Source organism: Lacerta agilis, chromosome 16 (assembly GCF_009819535.1).
Source record: "Lacerta agilis isolate rLacAgi1 chromosome 16, rLacAgi1.pri, whole genome shotgun sequence".
Lineage (NCBI taxonomy): Eukaryota > Metazoa > Chordata > Lepidosauria > Squamata > Lacertidae > Lacerta > Lacerta agilis.
Window position 1 is genome coordinate 1950123 of NC_046327.1, and position 18694 is coordinate 1968816.

Consider the following 18694-nt stretch of genomic DNA (forward strand, 5'->3'; position numbering starts at 1 on the left):
ATTTGCCTCCTTTTCTATTCCTTTGTTTTCTCCTTCGAAACATAGCTCTGCATCTGTCTTGCATCATCTGCCCTAAGCAGCTGCTGTGTAGCCTTTCAAAACCATTTTTAAAAAAACATAACACAGTGTTGAAAGAGGTTTACTTCTCCTCTCCAGTAACAAAAATATTTAAGATGGATATTCCAGAAACCCAGTGTCAGCGCTCATTTATTGGTGGGCCATGACCAACAACTAGCTTATCCCTTACCCTAAATTTGTACCTGCGCAAGCACTACCATCTTTTTAAAGTCTTCTTAAAAGGTCGAGGAAAAAAGCATGGGAGATCAGGCAGGAGGAGACAAGAGAAGGGCAAAGCTGGATCAAAATTAATATTCAGTCTGCATTATAAGCCAAGAACAGAAGTGCGTGTATTCAGAAATTGGGTCTGATCTTGAAATGTTACTTTAGCAAAACTAAATCCTGCAGGTCATGCGGTCATCTAGTTGTGAGATGACAACAATTGTGACTAAAGTTATCAAGGCGCTACAAAAAAGATTTTTTTTTTTTTAGTACAGTTCCTTCCCACAAGCTTACGGTCTAGTAGATAACAATACAAAAGGAAAGAAGGGTTGAGAGTTCAAAGAGGGGGAGCAAACTAGCCCCGCTAATGCTGTACATGTTGAACCATCAGGTGGGATGGCCACTGAGGGAGATGGTTTGGGGAGAGAGGAGGAGCCAAATGGGCAACCCCAGGGAATCAGCCATTCCATCTCCCATTTGCAGGCTCTGCTGCAGCCACACAGAATAAGATGTCACCCAAATCCCTGGAAGCAGACCCATAGACTTTTGTGGTCCAATAGGATCACGGACTCCATTTGTCTGAGTCAAGCGGACTTCTTCTTCTCGGCCTCCCTGGGAACAGAGTGTTGCAGAGCAGCCTGTAAATACTTTCCAAATGCAACAGCTCTGTGCTGCAGCCACCCAACAAGGTGGATTGGGGTGGTTTTACCCTTACTGAAGAAAAAGCACAGTGCCAGTGAAATGCCTCAAGTTGTGTTAGGGGCCCCCATAAAGCCTTGTGTTGCTCTGTTTTTCTTTTTCTGTACTCTTCCTTGTCTATGTCTCTAGGTCAATGGGGTTTGTAGTAAGTCATCTGCCTAAATGCTGCCTGGGGAGCACGGAAAAGCATGTTGTTGCCCAGCCCACCCCCGTTATAGCAGAGCAGCGAATTGCTTAACAAATTAAAATCTCCATTTAACTTTTCTTTTTAAATCATTCTCTGCTTGGAAAAAAACAACAACTCTGGAACTGTTTAATGTTCCGAAGGCATCAAGGACAACCTCACCTTGCAATCCCAAATGGATTATGATCCATAATACAAACAAATGCAGGAAGGGATAAGCTTGCTGGTGTGAAGCTACATTAAAAAAAAAAACTAAACAAAACATGCACAAGCAACACTACACACCTTATTGCCTGTAAATTTCATCCACTTCTGCCAAAAGAGAAAAAAAAGTTACAAGTTTGGTGGGGTTTTTTTTAAGATTCTCATTAAAGGTGAATGAGAAACACAGAATTTCATTGTTTACAGAACAATTTAGAACCTGAATCACAAATCAAAGCAGACACAGCACAAAGTGACCCAGAAACAGATCTGATTTTATTTTATTTTATTTAAAAAACCCCATCAGATTTATATACAGGGTGAATCTTGAGACATGTGCAAACCTCTAGTGAGTACTGTTAATAATTAGTAATAATAAATGTATGGCAAGAGTAGACATACGCTGCTAAACAGGATACTATAAAAAGATTCACAATCCAAAATGCATTTCAAATTTTAAAGACATCGATATGCCACTGCTTTTTCATCTATTGTGCTAATAATAGCATTAATTTAGGACATTTATTAAGGATTAAAGTATTCCGCAGGCCAATAAGTTCTCCTGGGTAATTGTTTGTCTTCTGGGAATCTAAAGCATTCGTAAAGTGCTTTAGAGTGTTCAAAACTCTTCACATACATTAAATTTTACAAAAAAGGGAGGCATGATTATCTCCACATTACAGATGCAGAGAGAGGGACTGAGAGATAATGGCTTGCTTAAGAAAATGAGCTTTATTTGCGTCTATCTCAACCTTCGCTACTGCATTTACAGGCAGCTGACATCTTATGACTATAAACAAACATAATAAAATTATGACAATAGATAAAAACTACAACAGTAAACCACCAAACATTAAAGCTAGGAATTTCCTGATTTGTAGCTCATTCTTGTGCAGCACAAGCCTATGCCTGATTATGCAAAACTAAGTCCCACAGTGCTCAATGGAACTTACACCCAGGAAGAGCATGTAAAAAAAAACCCGTGTCCTTTGCTACTATCTATATCAGGACATCGCTTGATTCTTAAGTCTTTTTGTCCATGTAACAAATCCATTGGCATTATTTAAAGTTTGCAGGATAGGTTATTGCATCTTAAAGCATTCGTAAAAAGAACCATATAAATATGTGATTATTTAAGTATTCTTTTCACCCCATTCTGTCTTATTCCCCATACTTAGACAAATGTGTACAGGTAACTTTAATCTTAAGCTTATTTTTCTTATGCAGTTGCAATTTTGTGCAGGTGGACAGAGGAAACCCAGTCTCCATTTATTTGTTTCCCCATAGACAACTGCGCCAAGCTCCTATTGCAGCAGTGTCGGGCTTTGGCAGGTGTCTTAGAGAGCCAGTGTGGTGTAGTGGTTAAGAGCGGTGGACTGGTCATCTGGTGAACCGGGTTTGCATCTCCGCTCCTCCACATGCAGCTGCTGGGTGACCTTGGGCTAGTCACACTTCTCTGAAGTCTCTCGGCCCCACTCACCTCACAGAGTGTTTGTTGTGGGGGAGGAAGGGAAAAGGAGATTGTGAGCCGCTTTGAGACTCCTTAGGGTAGTGAAAAGCGGGATATCAAATCCAAACTCTTCTTCTTCTTCTTCTTCTTCTTCTTCTTCTTCTTCTTCTTCTTCTTCTTCTTCTTCTTCTTGCCCTCTGGCCTCCATCCTCAAGCTGGGCAGGTGCTTACTAGGCTTTGGGAAGGAGGAGGGAGGACTCTAGGACGCTGCCAGAGTACTCACACCTGCTGAGTTTGCCTATGCCTGATCTAAAGCTTTGTTTATTTTCCAACTCCTCGTGCCTCATACCTCTGTCACTTGGCGAGAAACCGGGAAGGTGTGGCTGAATGACTCATGGTTAAGCCTGGTGGGTTTGGACAGAATGCCAAACCATAGTTGAAACAAACCACAGGCTAAACAAACCATAGCTTACTTACTCAGGGGCTGATTCTGCATAATTTATTTGCAGAAATTCAGAGGTATCAGAATTTGAAACAAACGTTACTAATAATCCTAGACTAGTGAATCTGTTTAGGCTTAGATTGGAGGCACAGATAACACTCCCTTCAGATCCCTGGCGCTTGATTTCTTCTTTCCTACTCTTGCGTTTGCTAGTGTGTACCTTCCTTCCTTTCTATTAGTATCTTTTCTGTCAATGGGAACATCTGATTACAAAATACTGGATATTTGCTATCCCTTTTCTTACGTGTTCATTTTCATTCATTGATTTGAGGCATGTGGTGCAATGACCTCTCCCTTCCGTCCTTTCAAAAACTACTTCAGATACCAATATGTAATCCTTTGCATTCCCCACCCCCACCCCCAGTTTATTTATGATACTTCTTTCATTTCTCCTAGTCTCTTTCTTTTAATAAATTCCTTCCCTGAACACCTCCTCTTCTTTCCTCCTTCTTGATTATTACATCCATCTGAGATTGTCCTGGTACTTCCACTTGGCAGGCACTATTATTTTCCTTAAATGAGCACTGTTAAGGATAAACTCTCTTTCCAGGATCCCAAAGAATGTCAGTTTAAAATAATGATTGTGGCTACACCTCAAACCACTGCTCCCATTCAGAAGGAAGTGGAGAGAGTTGTTATGACAGGGGTCGGCAACCTAAGGCCCATGGGCCATAAGCGGTCCATGGGGGTCATTTTACCAGCCCACAAGCCACCCCCAAACCGAGCTGCCCACTCGGCGAGTCCCCGCGTGCTGTGCTAAACCAATGCAGCACACCATGGGGTGTGTGCCGGAAATCGCGTCTGCGTAGATGCAGATGCTGGAAATCAGGTGCGCGCGCGCCCGCGATCCAGCCCACGGATCCAGCAGTGAACCAGCCCACGCAAGGTAAGCCTTGCCAATCCCTGTGTTATGCAGTCCTTTTAGACAGAGCCGTGTGTTATGAATGCTCCTTGTTCCAACCCCACTCTGAATGCCATACGTATGTCAGAATGCAATTGTGCTTAGAAATTCATGATATATTTGAAAGACAGTTGTAATCAGCTGACATCGCTTGTAGGGTTACAAGAAGTTTTGTAAGGAGAACTATATGAATTATTGCGAAAGAGGACTAAGAAGGGGTTTATTTAGGATTTGGATTTAATAGCAATAACTATAATAATAAAATGCAAAATTAGAAAGGAAGTTAGAAAACCATCAGTCGAGGTTGATGGAAGTCCTAGGCTGTGATAGCCAAAGGTCTGTTAATGTTGTTTAAAATGGGATGTTATGTTTGGAAAACATGTGTAAAAACCAATAAAAATTATATTTAAAGAAACAGAATGCAATTGTGCTTGCATACATTATGAATGGCAGTGCAAAAGTGAGCCATTTATTTGTTCTTGTAATAATAGTAACAACAACAACAACAACAACAACAACAACAACAACAACAATTTATTTCTACCCCACCCATCTGGCTGGGTTTCCCCAGCCACTCTGGGCAGCTTCCAACAGGGTATTAAAAACACAATAAAACACCAAACATTTAAAACTCCCCTGTAGAGGGCCGCCTTCAGATGTTAAATGTTACTTATCTCCTTGACATCTGATGGGAGGGCGTTCCACAGGGCGGGCACCACCACCGAGAAGGCCATCTGTTTTGTTCCCTGCAACCTCACTTCTTGCAGGGAGGGAACCGCCAGAAGGCCCTCAGAGCTTGAAGTCCTCTGCGTTTCTTTGTCAACTTTTAAAAACTTGAAAGACCTGGCCTGAATGCAAAACTGCCTCTTTCTTCTCAAGGACCCTTTTAATTATGTTTTTGCTCTGTCCCTTTCCTACTGCCAATATTGCGGGTTGGGGAGTTATGTGAAAATGGTTTTCTCATTAGGGAAGCCTTCTGAAGGAAGCCCTGTTTAACTGTCGCCGTGGCACTGTTACATTTTAATGGCTACCTGGCAGATAAGCACCATGAAGTAAGTTTAGGGCATTCAGGAATGCTGAGGTTTATCTTGGATCTTAGGCAAGTCAACCGAGAAAACGCATTTCCCTAAAAACTCAACAACTTCCTGGTTTTTTACTTTTTGAAGTAAATGCCACGTACCTTTAAGTTCTGAACAGTGGCATAGCAAGCAAGAGACCGTCATTCTTAAATTGACTATACATTTTAGCCAGTACAGGTAAGATACATTTCATTTTTATCACGAAACAAAATCCTCTACTTTTTAGCAATTAAGATTGGCAAATCGTTACTGTTATCTTTGATCTAAATGTAAGAGAGAGATCAAGTGTTATGGAAACGTGCCTGAACCCAGACCATTTTTAGAAGAGAACATGCGATCGAAATAATTGACTAAGAGCAAAATAATGGACCATTGCTGCTATAATTACTTTCTAAGTGCTTCCATTAAAGCAGGGAGAATAACATCTGGAATTCTATTATTAGGTCTCTGCAAAGCTTCAGTTTCGGTAGTCGGTGATAAATGCTCAGAAATGGAATTACCAAAGGAGGACTAGGACATAATGATGGGGGGAAATCACAGTGTTTCTAACGAATTTGCCTTAATTTGTCATTATTTTGCGCCCCTACTTATCTCATGAATAATTTAAAAAAGTCATTTTGAACAATTAACTCACCCCCAGGTATTAAAATGAGCTCATGTTTCCAGTTCAGAGTGGAACTTTCCCTTTGAACTTGGAGAGTTCCAACATTGATTGCATCTTATATAATCTTAGCTTTACTGCATTGGTGCTACAAGATATTCCACTTTGCAGAAGGCTTTTCCTTCTGTTTGACGAAGGAGTGAAGAAGCTCCCTGACTCAGATGTTTTCTTTGAAACATATGCTCAGCAATAACAGTGCAACTGTACTATGCATTTCTGAAGCATTCCTCTTTTAAGTTTTACAATTACACCATTTCCCGTTCTTTTACAGCAGTTCTTTTTGACTTCCCACCCAGCATTCCATGACAGTTCTTTTTGCACCTTGCTTAGCTGCATATACATTAATTCCTTTGCCTTATTTTCCACCCGCGTTACCAACTGTTGTTCACAAAGTACCCCCTACCTGGAAATTATATTTGAGGTCAATTTTTTGTAAATATTCCCCTAGACCCTCCCACCCGCTCCTCGTCTGTTTGTCATCTTGATTTCTTATTTTAGATGCTGTGCTTGCAAGCTATGCAGAACTTGCATTTTTGAAGTATTCCTATGAAACTATTGAACTCTGAAAAAGAACTAGAAAAAAGAGGCTTTGGCGTGTAAAATCTATATTGTCTGCAGCAGGCAGAGGCAGTGGTGGGCTCCCAAAGATATTTGGACTTGCCTACAATTCCTTCTTCAATCCTCTCTTTATTCTGGGTTTGATACTTGGCTGAAGGCACTGGGTTTTTTAAGGGGCTGGAAATGAGCAATTAGTGATGATTACCATCAGGGTGGATTTGATTTAAATCAAATCAATTTAAATCACTAGTCAGTAAGACTTGATTTAAATCTTTTTTTTACAGCAAGGTTATTCTTGCTGGTATAATCTTAATATTTACAACCAGATGAAGGTTTCATTTTTAGAACAATAAATTTTCAGAGAAGTTTTTACAGTTAAGTCAAAAATTACTGATTTGGTTATACTATTAGAAATACATTGACAGGCAATTATGAAATTATTTCAAGGTTTAATAAGTGAACTGTTTATATTTGGACAACTTTTCTGCTGTACTGTATTGGAAGGAGAAAAACAATCATTTCCTTTATAACAATTTCAACAATTTATTTAACTGAAACAATAACATTATAACATTTGTATCCATGTTTGTTAACTGATTGGTTAATTTTTTTTTTTTTAAAAAAAAACACTTTAGACTGAGTTTTAGCACACATGAAAAACTTAAAACAAATCCTTATTTGCTTGATTAATAGCCTTTGGACTATAATGTAACTTAAATAGAAAACTATCTTTAGAAAGATTTTTCCTCCAAAAGAATTTTATTTTAAAAATCCGATTTAAAAAATCGATTTAAATTTTAAAAATCGAATTATTGTTTTTTCCTTTTAAAAACCATTGATTTTTATCTACCCTGATTACCATACATGAGACTCTGGCCCCGGCAGCTTGTTAACCTGATGGCAACATGCTGAAGTGACTGGCAAGAGGAGAAGGAAGGGTAGCTCAAAGTCAATGGCCCCAGAAGGGAATCGTGTGGGAATAGGAACAGAGATGCACAGAATCTTGTCATGCACGCATCACCTGGGCTGGAGCTTGTGCAGGGACATCACTCATGTCACCATGGCAGCAATATGGAGCTTGATCGGGGGCTGGGGATGGTTCTTAGGTAATTTCCGTAGTCGTATGATTGCTTTGAGCAGGATCTGATGAATTGATGTAGACTGGATCTATCAATGCCTGCCTGCTACTCATCAAAGTTCCATGGCCAGTGCCAGTACAGTGGTCCCTTGGTTCTCAAACTTAATCTGTTCTGGAAGTCCGTTCCTAAACCATAGAAAGCATAGCTGTCAACTTTTCCTTTTTTGCTTACATTAACTAGAGAAGCAATTTCCATCAATGCGTCTCATTTTGAGCGGCTATGCTTCCCTGCTCTGCAGAAAGATTATTGCTGTGAATTTTATTAAGAATGTGTGAAAGCATGTTGATTACCTTGAATGTCTGCCTGCTTCCTTATCTCTGTGTCTTTTACTATGATGTTGTAGAGCTTGGATCATATGGAAAGCTAAAATATTATGACACAATGACTGAAGAAGGTAAGAAATATTTTGGAATTTTTGTCTCAGCATTTTTTAATACTCTTTTTTTAAAAAACAAAAAAAAAAACTACTGTGGTTACTTTTCTTCTTCTTGGTTTTTGTTTTCAGTTCCTCTTTGCATGATTTCACTGACATGGTGTGATGTGCTACCATACTTCTTAACGTTTTTATCAACTCGCATTTGCTGTTTCTTTTTTTATTGTCATACAGCAAATCAGTTTTGCTTTAACATAGCACACACTTTCACCGACCGGCACTTTTAAAACTTTGTTCTTCATGCAAACCTGAACATGTCCACAGCAAGCCCTACTGAATTCAGTAGGACCCACTCCCATCTAAGTGTGCGAAAAGACTTGCTGTCTAAATGTGCCTAGATTTATTAACGCAAGATCCAATGAGACTTATTAATCACATTTCTCATTTAGCAAGGCTAGAAGATGACCTTTTGATTTTGCAAACACCTACGTGCAAATTGTTCGTAGCTTCATCAAAATATTTGGCTAATTGGTGCGAGCGTTTTCATCAAGGTTAGGTGATGTTGTGCAATCCACATTAACAACTGAGATATAGTTTACACCAGTGCAGCCATTTAAAAAAATGTAAGCTATGCCAATTAGCAGATTGCTCAATCTTGTCGGCACATGCAGTCCTTGTGCAAAGTTGTTGATGGATGAATGAGAGATGGGTGATGCTGCTATCGTCTCCTCCCCATGGCTGAACCAAAGGTGGAACTGCACTGAGAGTTCTTGTTTTTCCCTCGCAATGCTAATGCAGGGAGGGGGCAGTTGCAAGGAAGAATCTGTGGAAGGAAGTGAGCCGCTTCGCTCTTCCCTCTCTCACTAATTTGGTGCTGAATGGATTTCGAACGGGAAGTAACATTGGCATTTTGCCGCAAACTATGTCCGTTGTTGGTGGAAGGCTAGGTAGCAAAAATGTTTTGAAACGTTTTGTGCTTAGCTGCTGTGCCTAATCTTCCATAACTATAAGAATAATTCTGTGTAAAGCCTTTTAAAGAGCAGCTGCAGATCTATACTTTGACATATCCACCTTAAATTAGTTCCATGTCCATGGATAACTGACGAACTTGAAAGAGCTTGCTACCCCGCAATTCTCAGAAATGCATGACTCTTGCTGTTCCGCATTTGCATGCAGTGAATTGCATTGGCCTTCTTGGCTTTTGTGGGCTCCAAAGTTTTGCCGCGGTGATACTGTTGTTCGGACATTGGTTTTGCAGCTCTAAAGGTATATCGGATGACGGAAGCAAAGACAAATTCTCCTTGTAGCTCGTGACTCCCAAGCTCTTAGGGCAACTGTAGCACGGGATAAGTCTGTTGTGTGAATGGGGCTGGCTTTTCGATTGCTTCTGGACTTCAACTCCCAACAGACCCAGTCAGCATGGCCAGTGGTCAGGGGTGGCGGGATTTTAGATGAACAATGCCAGGTTCCCTTCCCTTGCTCTGTTGAATGTCATACTAAGCAGCTGAAATGAGCACTTCCCCCATTATGGCCCTGGCAGTCAGTGCAACCACTGACTTTGTTGGGGGGCAGGAACAACTGCCTGTTTGTAAGTCCCTCTGGCTGCAAGGGGAACAGGTGTGATCTTGCAATATGACCCGGCCAATAGGAACAGGTTGTAAATATGCCTTTTCTGTTTGTGTGCCTCTAATGATGACTCCATAAGCGATCTGTATCCATTTTTCTATTCATATGCAGTTTTGTACTCTTTACCATGTGAGGTTTCGTACCTATTATTTTAAATTTGCGTTTTCCACTGCATTAGAATGAGGTAACTAATGAACAGATGACATCTCATTAATCGGTTCTTCATTTCTCTTTGTAACCGCTCTTTATATAGTCTGGCTTTTTGTTTCTTGAAGCTAACTATTATCCACCCATTGATCTCGCTATTACATTATGTTGTATTAAATGCTCCTGTTTTCAAGCTGTGCCGTGTGTGCCAACTGCATTCTTCTGTGTCAAACTAGTACCAACTTTAAAATACATAAATTGAACACTGCAAACATCAAATAACAAAAATGCTTCTGGGTGCATGAATCTTGCAGCTGGAGAGACGAATTTTATTGGTGTCCATCAGTTGCCATGTTTATCTTTTATTTGATTACATGATTATATCCAAGCTTTATGCCTTCATAGATAACCATCTATGTTCCTAGACCCAGTTTTATTTGCTTCTCTGCATCCAGCCGTCTTCTGCTCTCCAAAAGCCTTTCAGAAAATCACAAAGGTTACATTTTTAGAAACTGTAATCTGATCTCAGCAAGGTCTTTTTTTTTAAGGGCAAAAACCATTGTTGTCTGCATCTCAGAAACATAATGAAAAGGGAAATATAAAAGTATTTCACTTCCACCACTTCCCCACAAGTATTCAGTATTTCCCGCTGCCTACTGCCTACCATTATATTTGAGCTATATCCTGAAATCACTCCACTACTAATTGAAAAGCAATTATTAAGATGAATACCAGAAGTACGTGCTGTGGGCCGATCCTAGTTATAGCTGGAGACACAATCATGTGCTCCCCCCCCCGCCCCCCAAGCAAAGGAGTTGAATACTGTACAGTTGTAACAACAGGTTGCTGCTTAGGGTACATACATTAAGGTGATTTTTTTACGTTCACCTCTTCTACGTAGGCTTTTCATGGTTTAGCAAATATGCAAAGCTTGTTTGTCCAAAGAGAACAACAGAGCAAAAGAAATATGTATATCCATCATGGGAAGTATCCTGGTTTGTGCAAAAGACAGATTGTTATTTTCAGATAAAATGGGAAACTGGTTTGCTGCAAACTATGGGCTGTTTTCTATGTTAAATTTAAATCAGACACTGGTCCATGGTGTTTGCTCAGCCAGTTCCTGCTGACTGTTCATTATCAAAATGGAGAAAGTATATTGAAGCATAATTACAAATGCCATGGAGTTAGGACTTCGAGTTGCATAAAGGTCTTACTGGGTTAAAGTATTTTATTGATTGATTGACTGATAACTAAATAGCATGTAATTTGTTGGCTGCATTTTATTGTTTGTGTTTTAGTGTTTCATATGTGTCTTAAAATTGGTGTACACTACCTTGAGATTCTCAGAGGAAGGCAACAGAAACATTTTAATTAATTATCCCCCCTGTTGCATGAGTGGATCTCCAATTCCTCTCCATCCCCCTGCATCCCTCTTGCGGTACAACACCCCTATCTGAAGAAGTGTGTATCTGAAGAAGTGTGCATGCACACGAAAGCTCATACCAAGAACAAACTCAGTTGGTCTCTAAGGTGCTACTGGAAAGAATTTTCTATTTTGTTTCGACTATGGCAGACCAGCACGGCTACCCACCTGTAACTGGAACACCCCTATCTGTTCCAGAGGGTTGGGGGATCCTCTAGAAAAGATTTTGGGGAGTGCGGGTGGGCTATAGGGGGAGGAGAGGAGCAGGACGTCCCATTGCTCATGCAGAAGTCAGTTGTGCAGTCAGACAGATATCATTGGTATTCACCCCTATATTTACTAGGTGGGCTCTAGCTTGAGAATGATTTTGCCACAATTAATGCATTAGTCTCTGGGCTGCCACAGGCCTCTTAGGCTGCAATCCATTTAATTTAGTGACATCTAGTGTAAACTTGCATAGGACTGAGCCGTTGGTTGTCTCTTCTGGAATTTGTCTCCTAGGAATGGAAAAAAGGCGAAGCATAGCAGTCATCCTATTAATTAAAGTTGGTGTTAATTCTGACAGGTTTCTTCATTCAGCATTAATTGAAACCAAATCCATGTGCCCCCTTGTCCAAGGTGCTGTCTCTCAGCCTTGCAGGAGCTTCTGATAATCCACACACACACACTACTAAGCCACCGTTTTGCAGCTATTCAAGTTGGAAGATAAAAGTTCAGCTTGCTGTTTCACGGGGCAAGAAGCTGAGGCAGTAACAGGAATCTGCCACCTCCAATAGCTATGCTTTAACAAATGTGGGCTTTTTTTTTCTTTCAGGAAAGTTCAAAGAAAGAGCATCTATTCTTCATAAGATGGCCAAAAAGTGTCAGGTGGAGGACGGTGAAAAACGGAACGGAAGTGCTAATCATGCTGGTAGGCCAAAAATAATAATCTTTAATTATTCCGTTTGCAGATATGTGAATAGAAATGCTATAGAGTACTTTACTCAAGAAAATACCACATTCAATACCTATGTATTTGTAGTATAATTGCAAAATAGCATGTACTTTTTTTGTTGCAAAGAAACCTGCATCTGTACTGCACAACATGGATGGGTCTGGCATTCTCACCTGTCTTCCAGTGCAGATACGCTTCCCTGTTTGAAGCCCTTGGCTTCTTGGTATATGCGGTGCAACTGTGTTCGCCAAGTTGAAAGCAGAAGTGAAGAACAAGCTTTCCTTCTGCAACATCTTTTTTCATGCTTGATTTTATTTAAGCTTAGATCAGCAGTGGGGAACAGCAGCCCACTGGCCTAATTAGGCTCAGCAAGCCATTTCTGAAACCAGACCCACCTGCCCACGTGATGTGTGATGTAGTGGCAGTGAATCGCTGATTGACAGCTGGGCAGTCCCACTCACCTGTGGAGGTGAGGGGAAGCCAGTTCCCCTTCCCTGGCTTAGATTATCCTCTTTGATCATACAGGCTAATGATGGTCAACAAATTGGCTCATTTGCAAGCCACCAGTTGATACATGTGTCGTCGTCCTCCCCCATTAAGGGAGAGCCCCACATCCCTCATCCACATTCTTCTAGAGACTGGCTAGGAGTCAGAGAATATACTGCAGAATAAGCGGTGCCTTTTATGCCTTCCTCCTTCACCTGTTCACCAGTCTTTAAATTGTGGTGTGTGTGTGTGTGTAGCCCAGGTATATCCTTGCACCAGTCAGCTCTAGAAAAAACGGGCACTAGGAGAATCCCAAAGCACTGCAAATTCTTCCCCTCTTGCAACATAAATGCTTGTTGTTGTTGTTCAGTCGTTCAGTCGTGTCCGACTCTTCGTGACCCCATGGACCAGAGCACGCCAGGCACGCCTATCCTTCACTGCCTCTCGCAGTTTGGCCAAACTCATGTTAGTAGCTTCAAGAACACTGTCCAACCATCTCATCCTCTGTCGTCCCCTTCTCCTTGTGCCCTCCATCTTTCCCAGCATCAGGGTCTTTTCTAGGGATTCTTCTCTTCTCATGAGGTGGCCAAAGTACTGGAGCCTCAACTTCAGGATCTGTCCTTCTAGTGAGTACTCAGGGCTGATTTCTTTGAGAATGGATAGGTTTGATCTTCTTGCAGTCCATGGGACTCTCAAGAGTCTCCTCCAGCACCATAATTCAAAAGCATCAATTCTACGGCGATCAGCCTTCTTTATGGTCCAGCTCTCACTTCCGTACATTACTACTGGGAAAACCATAGCTTTAACTATACGGACCTTTGTCGGCAAGGTGATGTCTTTGCTTTTTAAGATGCTGTCTAGGTTTGTCATTGCTTTTCTCCCAAGAAGCAGGCGTCTTCTAATTTCGTGACTGCTGTCACCATCTGCAGTGATCATGGAATCCAAGAAAGTAAAATCTCTCAGTGCCTCCATTTCTTCCCCTTCTATTTGCCAGGAGGTGATGGGACCAGTGGCCAGGATCTTAGTTTTTTTGATGTTGAGTTTCAGACCATATTTTGCGCTCTCCTCTTTCACCCTCATTAAAAGGTTCTTTAATTCCTCCTCACTTTCTGCCATCAAGGTAGTGTCATCAGCATATCTGAGGTTGTTGATATTTTTTCTGGCAATCTTAATTCCGGTTTGGGATTCATCCAGTCCAGCCTTTCGCATGATGAATTCTGCATATAAGTTAAATAAGCAGGGAGACAATATACAGCCTTGTCGTACTCCTTTCCCAATTTTGAACCAATCAGTTGTTCCATATCCAGTTCTAACTGTAGCTTCTTGTCCCACATAGAGATTTCTCAGGAGGCAAATGAGGTGATCCGGCACTCCCATTTCTTTAAGAACTTGCCATAGTTTGCTGTGGTCGACACAGTCAAATGCTTTTGCATAATCAATGAAGCAGAAGTAGATGTTTTTCTGGAACTCTCTGGCTTTCTCCATAATCCAGCGCATGTTTGCAATTTGGTCTCTGGTTCCTCTGCCCCTTCGAAATCCAGCTTGCACTTCTGGATTTAAACATAAATGCTTATGAATGGGCAAAGAGGAGCAAATCACAGAGCTTCTCTTTGCCAGTTTCATCTCCTGAGCAGTTCCACCTGAGGTCCTGGGAGATGGCTGTGTCTATAAGAGGCACATGCACGATAAGAAACTAATTCACTCTGGATGAGCAGCTGTGTAAATAAGGCTTAGGTGATTAATAGACTTGATATTGGAGTAAAGAAGGTAAAGATTACAAAAATATTATATTAAACTCTATTAGCATTCCGTTTGACTCTCCTTTAAATATCACTGGATTCAGTAGGTTTAAGCTAGACTATTTTTGTCTCAAACTATTATATGAGCTAATTAAATACCAGTGCTTAACAGTTCAATGAGTTTACAGATTAATGGTTGAAAAGTAACTGATACGTTCTCAGTTTTGCTTTTGTTTTGTTTTTTAATTCCTGGAATATGCTTCAGGTGCCCCAAACACTGCAAAAGTTGAAGTTGAAGTGACACCACCAAATGATGGAGCTATGCAAAACGGAACGGCTGTTGGAGCAGAAGAGGTTGCTATCTTATTCCTTCCCCTTCTCCCCCCTGTCCCCTCCATCCCTATTTATGCATGATTTCATGGTGCACAGGAAGTACCATAAAAGGACAACGAGATTCATAAAATCATGAAACACTGGAGAGAGAGAGAGAGAGAAACACTTCTTCTTCTTCCTCTCCTCCTCCTCCTCCTCCTCCTCCTCCTCCTCCTCCTCCTTCTTCTCCCTCTTCTCCCTCCCTCCTCACTAGAATTCAGTCCTCCACAGGTATAGCTAGTTATCATACGGTGTTTGTGAATTGCATGGACACAAGCTGTAGCGTTGGCCACTGGCTTTGATCATTTGGCCACTAGCTTTATGCCCTCCTCACACACCCCTTAGAAACATCCAGCTGGTCACTGTTGCAAACAGAATTATGGGATGTAGGCCAGGGATGGGGAAGTTGTGGCCTTCCAGATGTTGCCGGACTTCGGTGCCTGTCCTCGCTGACAAAGGACTATGCTGCCTCATCTTCCTCATCCCTGGACAAAGTGGACCTTTGGTCCGTTTTAGTAGCACCCTTATGTTTTTACCATACGAAGTCTGTGGGCCCAGGGTGGGGGGAGCTTACTCCCTATCAAGATATAACCTATATGTGACAACAATTGCCTTGGAGATTTTAAAAAGCTCAGTGTGGTTTCACATAAGCTGATGCAGCAGCAATGCCGTGTGATACGTGGCAAACTGACTTTCCAAAACTTCTGAATGAACATTTTTCTCAAGGTTGGTCCAAAGTCAGGAATATTTCCTTCCAGACTGCATTTCTAGCGCTTGCCTAGGGATCTGCGTTCACATCACCTGGTTCCATTAATAGAGATTGTTTCCTTGCGCTGAGCAAAACATTTCCTCCCAAGACTGCAGCCTGTCAGCTGCGATTCACGGGATGCATAAAAGGGACACACTTGCAAGTGCTGCATCCTAACCCACATTCTCTCGTTTTGTTTTATTTTGCATTATTTATAAGATTTTATTATAAGATTATAAGATTACAATAAAAAAGATTATTCTAAATGAAAACAAAAGAAAAAGAAGGATACAAAGCCCTCTTTCACAGCTAAATCTTAACTTCACCAACACAAGTTTTGACCCAGAATGAGTTTTAGACAAATGGATTCCCACTTTCAAGACTTCATAATTAGAGTCATAGCAAACATACCTGTGGCTCCACCTTTTGATGTGCCTGAGTAGTCTTTAAATAATTTCAGCTTTTAAACGAGGCTGTCTTCAAAGCAGACAGACAAAAAAAGACAAAGCGCAGTGATTTAATTTTTCATATGAATATTGTTTTGCTATCTTCTTGTTTACATTAGGTATCACCCAGGACTTTAGTTTCAGTTAAGCACTTTGATTTCACTAGGAGACATTTGAGCATCTGCTCTACTCTCCCGTTGAACCACCAGGATTTAAGACTGTTTAGCTTGGCCTAGATCTTGCCCTTTGTCTGTCTAACAAGGAAGGGTTTACTTTAAGCACAGGAAAAAATACAAAAGGGTCTGTAACTGAACGAATTAATTTGGAAGTCTTTATCCTTCCTGTCACTCAGGCCTCAGAAATTATTCAGGAAGAACAGAGGCACAAGAAGCACAATTGCATCTCATAGAATATTCTATGTACAGTCGTTGTGTGTCTAGCATTTTCTAAGCCCACTGGAAAATCCTGCAGAGTCAGGAAGTCTCGTTTTCAAAAGCAAAGTGCTATGTCTGCCTTATTTTGAATAAACTGTAAAGAGAAGGGACCTGACTTTTTGCAAGTCCATACAACTGGATCAAACCGTGCTATCCTATAAATTTTTAATAAAAAACAAAAACCGTGCTATCCTCTGCCAGTTCAGCAAAAGAAGAAATCCACAAAAATCTGGCATCAGAAATGGCAACATTTAGAAACCAGTGGGTGAGCCTTTTAATTTCCTAGAACACTCCACTTTTTATATGAATGTTGGAGTGTTCCCTGTCAGAGGAATTTCAGAGGGAGAACAGAGTGCCAGATAGCTGGATTCAGGCTAATCAAGAAGTTTGATTCCATTCATTTAAGCTTCACCGGATACCATGTTTTCCTGTCCCAGTATAGCTGTTAATTGACATAGTAAAACTCTGACGCTGGTGCTATCAGCAATTGCTGCTCCGTATTTTAAGCTTTAAACAGAGTTGTGGACATTGTCATGCATTCCCCAGCAGAGATTCTAGGCCATGAAAACTTATACTGCACTGACAGCCCAAACCTTTACTTACTGAGAGTTTACTCAGAAGTAAGCACCACTGAGTTCCTCGGGACTTACAGGATTGAAGCCTTAACCTGCTGGTCTTTCAGTAACCTTGCCAGACTGGCATACCTGTAGCTGCCCAATGGCAGATGCTGAACTACTTGTTACACTACTTAACTCAGGCCAAGAAAATCTTGCAAGCGTGTTCCTCATAGCTTCTACTAATCTGAGAAGAGTGTACTTTGCAACCATTTATATTTCATAGAGTAGCAATGCACAAATGGCAGGGCCGCCATCCAACAGTGAATCACGAGAGCCTTTTCAGTCTGCAGGGATTGCAGCCTTAAATCATCTGCCTTTTAACCAGTTGAATTTAAACAAAAGTGCATGTTAAAAAAAGCCCCTTTTGTCAGTTAGTGAAGGAAGTGTGAGTTTTCTTTCATTTCCAGTAAACAAAAGCTACCACACATTTTCCAAAGAAAAGGCCATGTATTACTGTATATTTTCTTGCTGTTACCATTAGAATGTTACGTTCTATAGCTTGGCACTGAGTCTGTTTGATAAAAAAAAAAAAAAGGCCAAGAGTACTACATGAGCCACTTGCCCTATAGAAGATCATCCAGAAATTTTATATACCTTTTAAAAGCACCATTCCCCTGTTAGATAAGCAGTTAAGCAAGTTCAACTGTAATTGTTCCAACCTGTGACTTCCCTAAAATTAACATTCAGTTTCACATTAACATCTCCTCCCACTCAGGCGTGTTCCTTTTTTACCAGTTTCTATGGAAACCAAATCATATATATATATATATATATATATATATATATATATATATATATATATATATACATGCGCATGTGCATGCCTGCCTGCCTGCCTGCCATGGCAAAGATAACTTCTAGTGAAAAGGGACTAACTTAAGTCCACATTGTTTTCTCTGTGATTAGTAAACAGCTTTATTGAATGACTGTAGGCAAAGTGGGTTTAGCTTGATACATCAGAGAGATAATACAGGATTTATTCATTTCAGGAAAAGTTCCTCTCTGAAGTGTTTTCTCTCCTTGCAATGCATATTTGGCCGCTTTTGTCAAAACTGCTTGACTTTTAACTATGAGTAGCTGGCCATTTCTCTCTATCCCATTATTCCTTGGGATCATTGAATGCTTCTAATGAGATAAAATAGAAAATTCTTTCCAGTAGCACCTTAGAGACCAGCTGAGTTTGTTCTTGGTATGAGCTTTCGTGTGCATGCACACTTCTTCAGATACCATGCACCTTAGAGACCAGCTGAGTTTGTTCTTGGTATGAGCTTTCGTGTGCATGCACACGAAAGCTCATACCAAGAACAAACTCAGCTGGTCTCTAAGGTGCTACTGGAAAGAATTTTCTATTTTGTTTCGACTATGGCAGACCAACACGGCTACCCACCTGTAACTGGATCTAATGAGATAAGCAGCTTTTGTGGGAGTGTAGAGTGACAACATGCATTTAGATGGTGTGGTTCTGTAGAATTATATCTCTTCAACTCATGTTTTGCGATACTGCTCCTAAGTGTCATCAGCTCTGCAACCATTGATCATTTAAAGTTTTTTTAAGAGAATGAACAGACAGAAGCAGAGCAAACGTGAAACACGTTACTCCAAAACATGGTTAATACCAACAAAGTAGGCAAGGAGTGAATTATCACAGGAAAGGTTGGGAGCAGTAGACCATCTCAACTTTACAAACCAGTATAAT

The 18694-nt window shown here is 40.8% G+C and overlaps 1 protein-coding gene across 1 annotated transcript in view; it reads left to right on the forward strand.

Moving 5' to 3' along the window:
• The window catches only part of LOC117061091 (sodium/potassium/calcium exchanger 2-like), a 30739-nt gene that overhangs the window by 3333 nt on the left and 8712 nt on the right, over nt 1-18694 (forward strand). The window contains exons 3-5 of the mRNA XM_033173772.1: nt 7997-8047; nt 12037-12132; nt 14647-14735. Coding sequence (XP_033029663.1) covers nt 7997-8047; nt 12037-12132; nt 14647-14735 — 236 coding nt within the window. The remainder of the gene's footprint in view (nt 1-7996; nt 8048-12036; nt 12133-14646; nt 14736-18694) is intronic.